Source organism: Phalacrocorax aristotelis, chromosome 11 (genome assembly GCF_949628215.1).
Source record: "Phalacrocorax aristotelis chromosome 11, bGulAri2.1, whole genome shotgun sequence".
In the NCBI taxonomy this organism is placed as follows: Eukaryota; Metazoa; Chordata; class Aves; order Suliformes; family Phalacrocoracidae; genus Phalacrocorax; species Phalacrocorax aristotelis.
The window spans coordinates 6899091-6916359 of record NC_134286.1 but is presented as its reverse complement, the minus strand read 5'-3'; the positions used below and the strand labels follow the sequence as shown (position 1 = coordinate 6916359).

General features: G+C 37.0%; 1 protein-coding gene across 10 annotated transcripts in view; it reads right to left on the bottom strand.

The window, feature by feature from the left end:
- Positions 1-17269, bottom strand: part of DIAPH2 (diaphanous related formin 2) — a 250096-nt gene that overhangs the window by 180404 nt on the left and 52423 nt on the right. For 7 of the 10 annotated variants that reach the window (XM_075106689.1, XM_075106684.1, XM_075106685.1 and 4 more), the window contains 2 exons: positions 15032-15697; positions 8292-8406 (listed from right to left, as the gene is read on the bottom strand). In XM_075106689.1, the coding sequence (XP_074962790.1) occupies positions 8292-8406; positions 15032-15697 (781 nt within the window). The remainder of the gene's footprint in view (positions 1-8291; positions 8407-15031; positions 15698-17269) is intronic. The other 3 variants (XM_075106687.1, XM_075106688.1, XM_075106691.1) reach the window with 3 other exon arrangements.

Below are 17269 nucleotides of genomic sequence, written 5' to 3'. Positions count from 1 at the left end.
AATTGCAAATACTGAAGTAGGCAACCTGTTCAAATTTTCTGTCACATTTTCCTAAGAACGGAAAATATAAATTTAAGGTATAATAAGGTGTTCTTACGGATGCTGCAAGCAAGGGAAAATAAAAGCTTACGTGGGTGGGAATAGCAGCCCACCTACATTCTGGCCTTTAATTCACTACTCCAAGAAAGCTGACATTTAGACCTCAAATGCCATGTACCACAGAAAGTAGGTGGTAATCAAAAGACTGCCGCAGCTCAAGTTTTAATAATTCACCTCAATTAGAATGTAGTCATCCAAGCACTTTAAGGCAGGGAAGAATAAAGTACAGGTATTTTACCAGAACTGAAGGGACTCTTGATAAGCTACTCCAATCAACAAATGCAATCAGAAGACACTAGTCAATGACCTACTAGCAGGAAAAAAAAAAGTCACTATCTTTTAAATAGTATTTTACCAGCAAACCTAGAATAACCCCAAGCAGACTTAAAAGGAGGAAAATCTCCACTGTAAGATCATAGGACTTGTGGTTAAGAACTCGAGATGTTGATGACTTGCTGCAACACCATTGGACCTTCACTCTTCAGGGGGACATAGGATGGGTAAGCATAACATCCAAAAGAAGAAAGGGTGGTTGATAGAGAAGTTTGAGTCTTAGTATCAATGTAACTGGAATAATTGTGTTGGTTATATTTTGGTTAGACTTAACACTTCGATAAAGTACAAATAAGTGTTGAAGTCTCCATAAAAGGTTGGTGTACTTTTTGTTCACGAAAACATGAGTGCGACACCTGCATATACCTATCATACCACCTATGTGTGGTAACAGGCATTCCACTTTCATCTGCTTTTAGAGCCAGTCCCCTCGCTATTTCTGACAAATTTTAAAAGAACATTTACTTTATAATGTTTATAATAAACACATTTGGACGAGCATTGTCATCTGCTTATAGTTCTGCACAAGTATAGTTTCCTGAACTGTTTATAGTCCAACCTGTATAGCCTAAGAAGGAAACTATTTATCACCTTGAAATAAACATTATTAATGATGTTGACAACAGACGATGTTGATATCATCACAGCAGTTAGTGTTATTTAAACATCACCTTTTTCTTAACCTCATCATGTCACATGATGTGTCTTCCTCAGAATTAATGTCTCCCTGGACTGTTCTTCAGGTTTTTTGGTATGTTAGTTAACGTTCTTTCTTGAATTTTTTCCAACAACCTTTTCATACTACTTTCAGCTGCTCATTTCCACCCTTTTCCTCCTCAACCAAAAGAACAAGTTTAGATACTAAAATCCTGGCACTGAGCCAAAATATGAACAAGTTAAAACAAAATTTTAGTTAATCCTATCCACATTTTACTAATTTTTCACGATTACTAATATTTTAAACATGAGCTACAGATGAGTCCTGAAAGTGGTTCAGAGGGAGGTATCAAGGGTAGGACTGGACAGCCACTGAAGTTTCCATATTAAAATAAGCTATTTAATAGATTTTTATATTACGTATATATTATTACATTATAAATATGAAAATTAAAACCTGAATATTTTGTTCATGTTTTGTTCAATTACAGTTTACATGCAAGATTTGTCTTTTCTCACTCAAGCTCCCATAATGTGAAAAATACAACTCAGCTATTAAAACCTTACCTCAATTTTGGAAACATATCAAAATGATTGTTGAATTGTATTTTTAAAGTCTAATCATCAAGAAGCAACAGAACCCTGATTGAGAAGTTTTCCCTTGAGGTAAGTTGGGTGGATAATGAATTCTGTACTGGAACAATCCCAGTAGTTACAAACTATTATATACTAATTACTACCTTTACAGACCTACTGTACACATAATTAATTTCTTCAGAGCACCACTATCATTCTTGACTGGCAAAACATATAACCTAAATTACAAGAGCCAGAAATTAACATGATCCTTTAGGGAGAAAGCATTAACTTGCTTGGTAGTGTTTTGCAATTAGACTATCAATCAAACAGTGAAAAGTGATTTTGATAGCAGCAGGCCTGATACGTTGAGTATCGTCACATTCTTCCAAAGTTATCAAGGCCCCAAGCACATAATGCATCACAACTTATCTACAGAGCCATAACATTTTAATCATTTACTTTTACCTGCTAGAAGACACTTCATCGTACAATTATATATGTATTTAATAGTAAAAAAAATTAAACACCAACATAGGGAGCTTTTGATATCATATTGCACAAAGCACTGCAGGCATCACACTGCTGCCAATAGCGTTCTTTTCCCTTACACCAGGAGCCAAAGGCAAAATTTGATGTCAGTTAGGGAACAAAAGCAAAATTTAGAAAAACAGTGTCCTAGGTGCACAGCATAACATGACCTGCTTAAAGGCTTTCACAGATTTGCTATTAAGTAGGTTCTTGCCAAGAACACTAACATTTTAAACACTTCATTTTAGTTGTTGGGGTTTTTTTTAAGACATTCTACAGAAATACAAACATACGCACGCCCAACCCCACCAAAAAGCAATAGCCCAAGCTTCCACAGACATATAGCCAGACTGGATTAATTTACTAAGCATAAATTCTTTCTTACAATATTTCCCTCAGTAGAAAATTGCTATTATGCATTTAATCAAAAATACGTAATCTTTACTTCCAGAATTTTGATAGTTGGACCATCTAAAGACATCAATAAGAAGGCATTCTTAGTTGATAACACACCTCATTATTTCACTGTGTTTTACGGAAATTAATGACTTAGGATCACGTAATAAACTCAAAAGGGCAAGATGCATTTAGCTGATCACCTGGATCTCCTCTCTTCAGTTATTAAGAATTACTGCAAGCTTCATACTATGCAATCCAGCTAAGAAGAATTGTTCATTGAGTTTATTTCACACTGTCTTTATACTTCATAAACTCGAAAGGCTTTTTAGTTTGTTTAAGAAAATATTTATGTGATCACACAAAGCTTAAAACTGATCACACAAGTTTTAGAAAGGAAAAAACCTCACTATGTTAAAAAAACACTTTAACTTTGTTAAAAAAAACTTGTCCAAAGAGACTGTTCCTTGCAGGAAAGGTTTAACTGTTTTAAAAATAAGAAGATAAGGTTGAGCTAACAATACCTCAGTAGAGTTCCTTCCTTTTGCTATTTAAGTATCAAAACACAAATCAATCCATGATAAGATTATTTTGCCAACCAAATACTACTGAGCCTGAAATTTTCAAGTACTGACTCAAGAACTGTAAAAGGATGATGCATGTTTTCACCAGAAAAATCACTAATTTCACTTTAAAGCACTGCATGATTCACAAAGTAAAATCTGGATGATATCAGATTCTCTCTTAGAATTAACCAGCTCAAAAGAAAACAAGTAACTGATTGGAAACTAATACCATCTTTATTTACTCTTTCTTCTGTGCAGCTACACAAGGGAACATGCATCTGTGTGTTTCATCGCCACTCACAATGCAGTCCCTCTCCCATATGTTAATAGTGCCCAACTCATTAACGACCACCACATTTGCCCATTCATTTTCAAGTGTGCCTGATCCGAAGTATCATTTACTTGCCAAAATGCTCTGCGAGACTATAATCGTTTTCGTCTCTGCATCTGGAAGCACTGTTTCAAGCTCAAAACACTCATCCAAGATCCTTAATGAAAATGTGAAGCCCTGGAGCCCATTTGTCAGAGGCCCTTAAAAGGTATCCGGATGATCTGTATTTGTCTTGGAAAATAAATGCAGAAAATCCTTCCAGACTGTACTGAGACAGTGATAATTAGATTTCAGTTAACTTAGTTCAAACCCCAAGATCTCAAAATCCTGTAAAAAGTCTGAAAGGCAATACTTCTTAATGCTCCCTGTACAACAGATGTTTTCATAACCGTGCTCAGTAACTGATCTCACAGACCAAATACTGCCGTTTGACTGTTAGTTCTGATTTGAACCTAACTAAATACATTCTACATATTCACAGGGTATTAGTATTAAATATCTAAAGTTACAGTAGCAAGTAAAGATTTAACCTTAGGCATACCTTTTTAAAAGATCATTTGGATCCAAGTATGTTTGAGGTAAAATTATCTTACCAGTCAGGGATCATTCCTTTTTGTTCCTGGCGCTCTGTGATTAAACATTCCTACATTTCACAAGCAGCTAACTGATGAATGCAATAATTCATTAACTAATGAAAACTGTGCTTCAGAAGTGTCTTAGGACTTTCCCCCCATACTTTTGGTCTCCAAAAGTACCACTTCCCTGCAGCTTTGGCTGCCTGCCTTGAAAACAGGCATACTCAGATAGCAAGGCAGCACATCGTATAGTGACAATCAATATTAAGTTATTCTTGGAGTATCTTAAAACAAAACTATGCTAAATAAGGAAAATTCCCAAAGTTTCATTCGCATTGTGCCAGAGAATCATGAATTCAGAGAATCATAGAATTCGGACGTTTAGTCAAATTTGAGTACTGCAACCTGCGTGGAATTACAAGTTTTTAGTAAGTGTGTACACTATCATTTGTTTTAGTTTAGTTACTATTCCCACTGGCATTTCAAAATGCCATGAAATACAAGATAGTAAACGCTAAGTCATCACAACTGCTTTTGACAATTGTCAGTTTTCTTCAACTCATCCATTTGTTTGTTTTACATGCTGACTGTGCTCTTGAGAGAATATAAAATGTGCTACTACTTGTCTTTCTATCATTCTCCTGTAATGTATTCGGAAACCACACCAAGAAATGGGACTAAAGCAGAAAAGAAATTTGATCCTAGATTATGCTTGAAATAAGTATTTTGGGGATTAATGAGCTGCCTGTGGCTGTTAAGGTAAAAGGTGAGGAAGAATGGTGAATAACATGTAATGTTTCCCTTTACGGACAGTAGTTACACAAAAAAGGTGCTTGTTGTCATGGTTTTAGCTGGGATAGAGTTAATTTTCTTCACCACAGCTGGCATAGTGCTGTGCTTTGGACTTAGTCTGAAAACAATGCTGATAACATACCAATGTTTTGGTTGATGCTGGGTAGTGCTTGTACTAGTCAAGGACTTTTCCAGCTTCCCACGCTCTGCCAGGTGCACAAGAAGCCGGGAGGGGAGGGGGCACAGCTAAGAGAGCAGATTCAAACTGACCAAAGGGATATTCCATATCATGTAACGTCACGCCCAGTATGTTACCTGGGAGGGGCTGGCCAGGGGAGGGAGGCAGCAGTCGCGGCTCGGGGACCGGCAGCATTGGTTGGCGGGTGGTGAGCGGTTGTATCGCTTGTGGGTTGGTGGTTTTTTCCCCCCTTTTCCTTTTTATTATGTTATTATTATCATCATTACCATTTTATTTCAATTATTAAACTGTTCTTACCTCAACCCACGAGTTTTCTTGCTTTTGCTCTTCTGATTCTCTCCCCCATCCCACAGGGGTGGGGGGAGTGAGCGAGCAACTGCATCATGTTTAGTTGCCAACTGGGGCTGAATCACAACACTTGTAAAATGCAATTATTTGAGCCTGTGCTTGAATGAAATGCTCTGAAACTCTTCTTGACTTCTAGCAGGCTTTCAAGTTTTAAGAAAAACTTGAATTCAAAGAAAGACAATACTGACTTTCTGTACTAGTCAGTCAAATATATCCTGGGTAATATTTGAATATGCTGGGTAACATGTAGTAGCACTTTTAACAGTCCTTTGTTATGGCATCTTATTTTCTACAATCATTAACTGAGAACAACTTAAGGAAGAAGAGCTAAAATATCTGCAAGGCTATCACCACAGTAAGCTATTTGGAGAATTCCTGTTATTCGTAGTTTTAGAACTGTGCAACTATGTCAACAAGAATTTCCTCTCGTATGAAACTGACAGCTATGTCAAAATTTCAAGAGGGTTTTTTCACCATTTTTAATAAAGAAGCTTTTCAGGAATTCAGAAACAGTTCTTCGGATTTCTGATGAAAGAATTCAGCTCAAGGCAGAAGCTTGTCGTTTTTATTAAGAAGGGTCTCCTTCCATTGTAAGTGTTATCAGCTGCTAGTGGTTCTGTCCCTTAGAGGTTTTCCTGCCTTGCCATCACACTAAAACCACCGACGAACTCCACATCATTTTAAGCTCACTGCAATGCTACGAACCAAGAATCTATCTAACGTCAGAATGGAAAAGAGAGTTCAATTACCGCAGATGATGCTTTTGTATTACTGCATGTAATATCTGAACATTTAGAGCAGAAAGTGGAAAGCACTGTAAAAGCAAAATACTAATGGCTCAAATTCAGCAACTACTGAGAAGTGCATGAGCTCCAAGTAAAAGAATTGTATATTTATCTTATGAAAACCACAGCTACGACTAACTCTTTGAAGGGGTTTCAAAAGAGCACAGAAAAAGACATATTCAGAAATAACTCAAGGAATCTACTCAAGAAATTGTTTAGGGAAGTTATGGTCCTCTGAGAGACCTTCCCTAACCTGAGCTAACTTTTCTAACACTGTATTAATAGAAATTGCAGTTCTTATTCCTAAAATTCAGACACCAGCCAGGATACCACAAACCCCCATGTGCAATACAACTTAATTTTGAAGTAATAAAATCCTCTCGTAATTGATAGAAGCGATAGCATTTTAGTGGTTCGAATTAAAGTAGAAGACTCCCTATGGTTGAAATACAAAAGCATCGCATGAATTGTTAATTTGCAAAGCCAAAAAGGGGGGGGGGGGGGGGGGGGGAACGAACAACAAAACAGCGGCATAAAAATGCTTACAGTCTGTACACACACTCACTTCAAAACCCTAAGTGTATGTTTGTTTATTCAGACTCGGCCTACAAACACTTGATACGTGCGACTCCATCCACCTTCAAGAACTGCACATCCCTTAAGTATATCATATTCTAACTGGTTCATAAATGGACAAAACATTTGTAGCTAGATCAGGAATTCATTCTTTCAGTATCTACCACTATTTGGACTCTTAATTTGTTGGGCTTCTTCATTACCTCCTGAGTAAGTTATTATTGAACTGTACTTCAACAGTACTTGCTTTTTTTCAGTGCCTGAAACAAATTACCGGTAAATGGCCACATATGCAACACTGATCAATTGACCATTAACCACAGATAATAATGAAAAGACTTGAAGAGGCTGTGTGAAGCTTCAGAAGTATTGAAAGACCATTTGAAAGGCATGAAATGCTGAGGATGTTATTGAAGTATCAAAATTATAACCAATATTCAGTTGTTAGAAATTGCATTCCCAACTCAAGATATAAATATTATCATATCTCCTACTGAAGGAATTGTTTGAGAAATTAATGATCTTTTTCATGTAAAACAAATGGCAGAAGAGCTATTTACATGACATACTGAGCAGCCTCAGTAACACTTGAGAGAAAGCTCCAGCATAGTTTTTATTCTCACTGTATTGTTCTCTCTAGTAGGCAAACAGACCCATTTCACACTATGTTCCAACAAAAGTCAGTAGAATATCTGGCACTTTCCCATTGTATTATGCAAACAGTTTAAAGAGTGCGCACTCACACATTCAATCCTTTGAAAACTAACTTACATCATTCACTAATGGCAGCAACAACACAGTTTAACTGCACATAACCTGGGGGGCGTATGCTTCTCAGATTACACAACACAAATTTAAACACTAATTAAAGGAGTATATTTAAAGACTTCTCTTTTTTCTTAAAACAGAGATGCATATAGTTAAAAAAAAAAAGTCAACAACAAAACAACTGAAAGCAAACACTATGGACACAAAGACAAGAACTTTGAAAAGAATGATGGTTTCAACACACATATTCCAGAATCATGACACCAGGCATATTTATTGAGGCGTGATTTTGTGATTCAACTGCATATTGTAATTGCTACAGTACTTCTAGAGGGTTTTGATTTAGCAGAGTGATACAAGCAAGTAAATTGGTGTTACATGACAAATCCTCCATGTGTGGAATATCTAGAAGAACCTGACAACAGTTCCTGCAGCTAGGAATATTAATGCAGATGAGTGTGGTTTTAGGATTAGAATTTAAATTTAATTTAATTTGAAGACAATTTGCATCTGTCTGTAACATACCCTGCACTTTTAAGAGGTATTATTACAAAAGGTTCCTCCCCTCATGCTGTAAAGTGAGGGAGGAGCAATTCTTGTAATAGATTGCTAAGCTTAATAAAAACTTAAGTTTTAAGTCATTTTCCCGATGTAAAACCATTATATGAATTCCATGGTATAGCACAAAGCATAACAGAGTCTGTCATTGCATAGTTTTAAACTTATAAAAGCATAATACAAAGTAAAAGAAGAACATACCTTTCATTTGTGTTCCAAAGGTAAGTGCCAATTTTGCAAACAGTTCTGGGTTTTCAAATTTCTCTTCGTCAGCTTTTACCCAAAAGCTGTTTTCAGCTATCTCTTGAGGCTCAATCTGAAACAAAAAATGGCATCTCCGAAGTTTATAACTAGTATTTTCAATAGCATTGAAAAATTAAAGCCAATGCTACCAGACTGTTGTGATAACTGGACTCAAATAAGCTTAGGCATGTTACAGGTATTATGTCCTCTCACAGACGCTTCCTGAACAAAACACAATGAGGTGAACTGCTCTCTATCTACAGAAGAATTTTTATTACATTTTTCCCATCCAACAAGTTTTCCAAACAGGGCTGGTAACATATTAGCATCTGGGTTTGAAAGTGTTCACGATGTCTCTTGGTTACTTTCTAGACCATTCCCAAATTCTTCATTACTGACATGCATCCCTGCTGCTTGAGAACTGTAGAAGGAACAGTCTTTCTTACACTGCCAGAGTATGGAATATCTTACTTGCAAGTGATATGTCAATGTGGACCTTTCAGCAACTCAATTGTAATTCTGTAGGAAGAAATATCTTTTTATAATAAATTATCTTTTGTAATAATTTTATACTTAATATAACTTTTTAATATAATTTCCATTTTTCAAATGTAAATGCAAATTTCATCACAGTACCTTATTTGACAGTGGCTATATTAAAAGTAGTACTCTGCACTATAGAAGCTGAAAGCCAATTCTACTCTTCATGTATGATTCAGAAGAGCTATTTTGTTTTCAAATATGTTCCTCTTCCAGTTTTTAAAGTCTTATCAATTCTTGTTTAAATGCCAATTAATTTTCAAGGACTATTTAACTTCAAGATGATATGCAGGGAATTTACCAATACCATATTTGTAAGCCTCACTAGGATTTCACTGCAACACATCAGTCCACCTTCTACCATACAATCAATCTGTTAATGTGCAGCTGTCCTACCACCAGCTGCAGGTACGACACTTTTAAAAAATACCTTTATCCAACACTAACAGTAAAGACAGTTACAACAAAAGGCACTAAAATAAACAGTAAGAATTTTATTCCCAAAACAATGGCTCCTTAAAAGTGATGATCAAACAGACACTTCCTCTTTTTCAGTATGCAGGAGATCTTCAGCACGGTTCCCAGAGCACTTAAGCACCGTGTCCATCTGTAGTTACTTTCAATTGTCACATACAGTGTTCAGATGCACACTTTATCAATTATTTGTATAAACACATGAACATAATTAATTACAATGAAATTGACTGCAGTGGCAAATACGTACTATAAATTAGAAAAGCTCATTTTCCTGTATGTTTACAGGATAGGAGCCTGAGTATGTCTCACAGTTACAAAACCAGTGCAACTGACTCTAGAATCAGATATTATTTAACAAGGAAAACTGAGTGTATAAAGCTTAAGTTGAATGTAGGTCAGGAATTCTTCCCTGCTTCAGTGAAATGCCTAAATGAATGAAAAAGATAAATGAATTGTAGGAGAGAAACTATCCTAACCAGACAAAACAGTGGAGAGTCAAAGATGAGCAGCAACTTCAGGAAAGAATGATATTGCCAACGGCATATAAATTTTCTTCCCCTCCCTTAAGAAAAATGGCAAAATATAAATCTGTGATAAAACCTATAATCTATAAGGAGAAAAGTCCAGATGAAAATACCCAAACAGATACAAGGCATTAATATAAACATCTGGAAGTCAAAGGTCATAAGAGAAGCTAACTGAAATAATAGCCATGCAACATTTTCTTAAAAGCCCAGGTGGAAAGGCATTTCTAAAACATTAGAGCTCCATTTCAAAAGGAGGGAATATAGTTATTAAAAAAATCCAGAAAATTGGATGATAGAAGCTTTGAATAGAGTAATCTACACAGAAAGAAGACATTCAATGGCAAAGTATCTTCAACAGACAATAAACATTTCATAGCAGGGGAAATTACTTTTTTTTTTTAATTTATATGTAAGGGTTAAGGGTTACAAAATTGTGTAATTCAAATTATTCATAAGAGTACATGAACTAAAAGGACTTTTATACGGCTAGATGAATTTCAAAAGAAAAATCCAACCCAAATTCCTCAAAGTAATACATGAGCATCTTTTCCAGTATGGCAACTCATATATTCTTGTTTCATTTTAATACAACTAGCCTACTTAAAAGAGTCCCTTTTTTCTTCTAAAAGACATAATAGGTTGGTGTGGCTGGCAGGAGGTTAAAGATATTTTAAATGCATGTTTTAAGAAAACAGCAGGACTATATAATTCCTTTTAAATTCAAAGGCATTAAAGTTAATATTTATTCTCTAAAAAGTGTTCAGTTTTCTGGAAATGCACTGAGATTTATATGCAAATAAACAAAGAAAACCCCTCACCAACTTAATCTTCCAGGACACTCTACAGTTACTTGTAATATCACCATCATCTACAATTCTCTAAAACAGGCCTGAATTTTCCAGCACTGTCCTACTGTACTATAGCACTAAGAATGCACTCTGATGCATGTTAACCAAAACCAAAGATTTAAGGTCTTTTTCCCCCTAGATACTTTTAATTCCACCTCCCACAATAAAGACAGAGGGTTATTGTTTATCCTTATTTGCAAATTATAAGAATTACAGACAGAAAGTAAAGCAAGTTTCAAATCTATTTTAATATTTATTGAAAATAATATATGAAAAACATGGTTGACTATTTTGATTATCGTTCCACTTAAATATTTTGAAAGCCTGTTTTTCAACTACTACTGCCTGATACACTTTCAGATTATTTTGGCACATCTCCAAATATTTTGAAATCCAGTGGCAATATACTAAAGACAGGTTACAAACATTAATTCTTCTGGTAAAAGAAACTATAAATCGACATGCCACGCATTTCCACACAGATTTTATCTCAACCTCCTAGATTCCTTCTTCTAAAGTTAATGGGATTAATGATTCATAATACTCCTTTATTTGTTACTCCAAAAAAAGAGCCACTATTCAACACTTCAGAATTGAGAGGAACACGAAACCTAAGCTTACTTTCATTTAGAAAGACAATTAAGATCACTTATTCAAAAAATATCAGACAGTCTAGTTCCTCTTCCAACAGTAAACTTCTGTTCTTGGAAGGTTTTGCTTGAAGCAGTGATGGCATATATTCAGAAATGGTACAAAGGGACTTGCCCTGAATCACCTGAAAAACCCTGTGGAAAAACTAAAATGATTTCCAGACACAGTCTAGTGCTGTTGCCCTAAGACCATCCATCTTTGCATATACTCTTAAAACTGAAATCCCATTGTGTCTGACAGGGTAGATCAGCTACATATGAACTCAATGGACATACGATCCTGTGTCTTGGTGATATTGTGAAAATAGTCTACAGAGGACTGTTATAGCTCTGCACGGATGTGATTCACTTCAGAGGCTTCATATTGAAAAGATATAGCATCTTCAGCCAGGAGCAACATCTGGTATCCCATGTCATCCAGCTCCATCCAGGACAACACGGTTACATCCAACTTTCTATAGAGTTGTATATGCACATCTATACGAATTTCCCAACAGTTTTACCAGCTGTGAAACACCCTCAAAAAAAACCCTGCACTATTTCACAGCGCGGTTTAAATTATATGTTCGGCAGTTGTTCAATGTTAAACTGCAACTTATGGTCAGCAACTACCATCTGTAGCCACTTAACAGCTTAGCAAAATTAAATTGTTGATAAAAGTTCTTCATGCCAACACACTATTAGAGATAGAATATGGTTTTCAAGGAAAGCTCAGACGTTAGCTGGTAGTACAAAGATTTAGTACCTTGACAAATAAGTAGCAGATATCCAGTCAAGCTACACTGAAGTCCAAGCTAGAGCTCAAAACAGATAGCATGCAATATGTAAAGGTCCTCCTTTGATTTGCCTTGATGATTTGACAACCTTTGTATTTTTTCCCCCAGCAAACATCAATACATCTATCAAATTTTATACCACTAAGAAACTGCCAACCACAAGATGTGATGGTTTAGTCTTGATGATAGATGCAATTATCTAGTACCCCAAATTTACATCCTTTACGTGGAACAAACAGCGGCTACGCTGATCAAAAAGGGATTTTAAAGCAGCACGTACGCAAACACACACCTGGATACTTGCATAACATATCTTGACACAAAGTGACCCATTATGTTGAGAGGCAAGTAATAACTAGTAAATGCTCTTACCAGGTAGTTTGCAAATCAGAGATTGTGCTTGCAGCTACTGCTCATGTAGATGTCTACATTTTAAGATGTTTTAAAAAAAATGAAATTGCATTAAATATAACCTGTTAAGACCGCGCAAGCGCACAGTCATGGGAAGTTCATGGTGCCCAGCCATTTCCCTTGAGCAGTCCCACAGCTCCTCCCAGTGGCCACAAGCCTGCCCTAGCACAAACACCTCAGGTTAATAACCTACAAGTGCCATTATAGCACAGAGACCAGCCTTCTCTGAACTTACAACTACATTAGACATCACGAACTTTGAAGGCTTCTACATGAAATAGAATTCTGTTACCTAGGTTTGAAAACTGCTTTAAAACGTATTCCTAATGGTTTGGATATATGTACGCAACTTAAAGCCACAACTCACGTGCACTGCACCTATGAAAACGGTGGCCCATCTTCTCATTTGAGTCACCACAGTTTTTCACTCTGCTTTGATACAGACCTTTGATACAAGCAACTCTCTGCAGAACTATTAACTTGAGTGAGCGTTCACCCACCAGTCATACGCCACACACCTCAGAGGAGTCACAGATGTCCTCTCAGGCCTGCCCTCATGACAGGGCCAAAAGAGAAAGAAAACACAGCAGTTACCTCCTGCCATCTCCTGCTGTCATTACATAAATCCACTGAGCTTCGCGCACATGCTCACAGAAAGAAATCTCTCCCTTAGAAATGTCCAACCCACAGACTTATAACAAAGAATTTTGTATTGGAACTAAATTAGTTTCCAGGGATACTCATCTGTCAAACAACACACAATATTCTATCAACAAGAATCTCATTTAAAAATTTGTTACAGTATACAGTATCAACTATATTTATAAAGTAAAGGAGAAGGGAGGAACATCAGCTTCACAACTCTAGCAGAGCCATGACTTTATTAATGCAAGTTTAATATTAAACCACATACTGCTAAATCAAATAATTTTACATAAAATACGATAGCTAAAAATTCGCTCTAGTAAAAATTTCTTCAGTGCTTACAATGAAAACTTATGTTTAATAACACCATTGCTTTTAGAACCTTCTAATAAGTTTTGCTACTGTCTTAACAGGGTAAACACCTGCCTTTCTCGGAGAAAGAAAAACACTGTTAAAGTCTGTTTTGTGGTACAACTATCACTGACAGGCAGGTAAGGCAATGGAAGTCAAATTTCCTTTCAAACTTCCAGAACATATCACAACAACAAAAGAAATATGAATGCAAAATAAGTGGCTTAGTTTCTTAATTAGATGCTTTAATTCATAGTAAATTACTGTATTTATTCAGAGGACTGATCTTACAATAATTCTTAACCTCATGTCAAGATATCTGCCTTTAAACTGAAAATGTTAGTAGTTCAAGTCTGTATGCCTACTATCATGGTAAGTATAGAGTTATTTATTTTTATTAGGAAAAATTATTTCACAAATGCCTTCCCCACCCTCCTCATTTTAAGCTAGTCGTGCTTCTAAGTTCCATGCAAGGCTTTTAAAAATCAAACTCAACAACCCAATGAATTGCCACCAAGGCGGTTTCACTCAGACTTCATTTTTAAAAGAAATTCATAGAAGCAATCATGCACTGTTCTGTTGAGAAGATATCCAAGCCAAAATTACAGTCTCTGAAAGCCTGATCCACTTTCAACCGGTCTTCAAAAATGCAATAAAAAAAACACAAAACACAATTTATGGCTCCCACAGCTTGCTTAACCCAGAGGAGACAAAACTAAAATCAAAGTTCTGCTTTGCACTGTCTTCCAAAATTCCATGTACCCATTCATACCATGTTTTACTGCATTTTATACCTAGAAACTCAAGGCAAAACTCTGCAAACATCTTCTTTCTCAACATCCTTTCTCATTACTCGGCCACAATTGAGCAAACACCTGCAGTTATCTGGAGTAAACTCCAGATCCCTCTCTCTGTCAACTGCCAGATTGTCACAGTTCTTAAATGGCAGCCGTTACAACAGTTTTCCACCCAATTGTCTACTTCAAGATTCGTTTCCCCTGTCCTAAAACCCTTCAATCCTTTAACTCAACTTTTTGCTGAGAAGAGTAGTAATATGATTTATAAAAGTAAAGATTTTAATTGTTTGATAACCTAAACCTGCTTTAAACAAGACATTTTACCACTGAAGTGTCCACTGGGCAAGTCAAATATCCATTACAGCTGACAACATGTAGAACTTAACTCTATATAAAATCAGCCAAAATTTTGAGAACTGTTAGCTACAGGTATCCCCAGAGTAAGGGGTATTATAGGCTCTTGGCAACATTAAACACTTGGAGATTACCCCAGAGCATAAGGTGTCTTTGAAAACCAATACCAACTAATCACAGTCACTGCATCAAAAACATTTTGGATAAAGAATGGAATGAATTCCCCAAACTATTAACAATCTGAAGTAAACTCCAGCACACTACCTCTTTCTTCCTCAAAAGCCACTTTTTATCAATGGGAATAAAAGGCAAACACTAATACCTTTGACCAGTTGATTCTCTTCATTGTGACTTCCAGCTTATACTTTTTCTTCTCCTTCATCCCATGTGGTAATGCTGGTATCACCGGGAAGGGAGCAAAAGGAACACCTCCAAAAGCTGGTGGCATTGGAGGCCCACCAAAAAGAGGTGGTGGAGGAGGGGGTGCTCCTCCACCAGGTAGTGGAGGAGGTGGAGGTGGTGCTGCTCCACCAGGCAGCGGAGGCGGCGGAGGAGGTATTGCTCCACCAGGCAGCGGAGGCGGCGGAGGAGGTATTGCTCCACCAGGCAGCGGAGGTGGTGGCGGTATCGCTCCACCAGGCAGCGGAGGCGGTGGCGGTATCGCTCCACCAGGCAGCGGAGGCGGTGGCGGTATCGCTCCACCAGGCAGCGGAGGCGGCGGCGGTATCGCTCCACCAGGCAGCGGAGGCGGCGGCGGTATCGCTCCACCAGGCAGCGGAGGTGGAGGAGGAGGAGGAGGAGGAGGTATTGCTCCACCAGGCAGCGGAGGCGGCGGCGGTATCGCTCCACCAGGCAGCGGAGGTGGAGGAGGAGGAGGAGGTATTGCTCCACCAGGCAGCGGAGGTGCTGGAGATGGTGGTGCATTCTCACTTGGTACGGGTGGAGGTAATGGTGCTGCTTCTGTCAGTTTACGTGTCAAGACTTGACCCTGAAATATAAAACAGGAATTCTTTCCATCGGGCAGGGAAGAAGGTTTAGTATGAAGTTGAACCAACCAGCATACTCAGTCAACTGTACCTCAAGAAAGTGAGAAATGCAACCGTTCTCCTATTTAAATGAGAAGCAATAACAATAGATTATACCATGTACCATAAAACTGCCAAGTAAACTGAATAACCTAGCATTTTTACAAAAATAAATTGTTTCCATTTTAAAGAAAATTTAATAGTAGCAGTAACATTTAAGTTAACAGAACAGCATTTTATTTCTTACCCATGCACAAAACATTTATCCCACTTAGGATATCCTGGCAAGCTGGGACATCAGAGACTGTAATAACCATGCTGATTTTTAACAACACTAATCTGCCAGTGGAAAATTCTCCACAGAAATCACTGAAGCAGCTATTGCAGTGCAAGAGGCTATGGCACCCCAGCTGTCCATAACTATCCTGATGTTTTGTTGGGGGGATAAAAAAATAATCATGCTTTCTTTTAAATCTGTTTTCAGTTGTTTCTGTGGTGATGGGAAGTAAGAGCAATTGCAATATCCGTTCCAATGAGTTTTAAAAGGAATAATGAAGAGAAACAGCAGCATGTTAAACCATCAGAGTGATAACCTGATGAACCACCTATAGTGATAACATGATACTTGCCTAGTACAAATTGCTCACATATATTTGTCCTTCAAAACTACCTGTTAAAAAGCAGCATTAGGAGCTGTGCACAAACCTCCATACAAGCTCGTATTCTATTTCCTCTACTAACTTTTTATTATAAAATTATTATGTAATATAGGATGTTCATTTAATCTGATTTGCATACGGTTTCCCTAAGCAACTATTTATTGTTTCTATTTTAAAGGAAACAAGAGTTAGTTTAAAAAAAAAATCTGAGAAAAATCTGAGTGCATCTAAAAATAAATGCCACAATATATTGTATGGGGAGCATAACACTAGAGAAAAAAGGCACAGATACGAGGAGTTAATGTATATAATTTTTCATTGTACCATTATTGTGATTGAGCTGTAATGTCTGGAACCTCTGAATTGTGTTAGTATCAATATAAACGGGATTAATAATTAATTATACTAAAAATAAATTTTTGGCTTCGTGCAAGGCATGTATTCCTTTGGCCCACAAACCACTCCACAAGTTCTAATGCAGTGATTGGTGGAGAACTCATTAAAACAGCCTGTCAAATTTCAGTGTAACATTGTCTTGTAGATATTTGAAAGGAACATTAAAATTGGTAAGAATGAAGTTTGAACAGAAGCGTCTGTATGTGAAAACAGACTAAGAAACCGTAAGACACCACAGGATACAAGAATTACATGTATTGATAGCAAAGGACACAATGAACAGCTATCCAACTGTTAAATGCAATGTAACGTGCTTACATTAAGATCAGAAGGCCAGTGCTCTGATAAGGTTATAGCACAGACAACTTGCCAGCAGAAGAGCAGCATCCTGAAAGCAGGATGATGACAACCAGGTTATAGCACATCACACGCTATTCTTCCCCTTATTAACTAAATAGAAAGTGAGACCACAGATGTTAA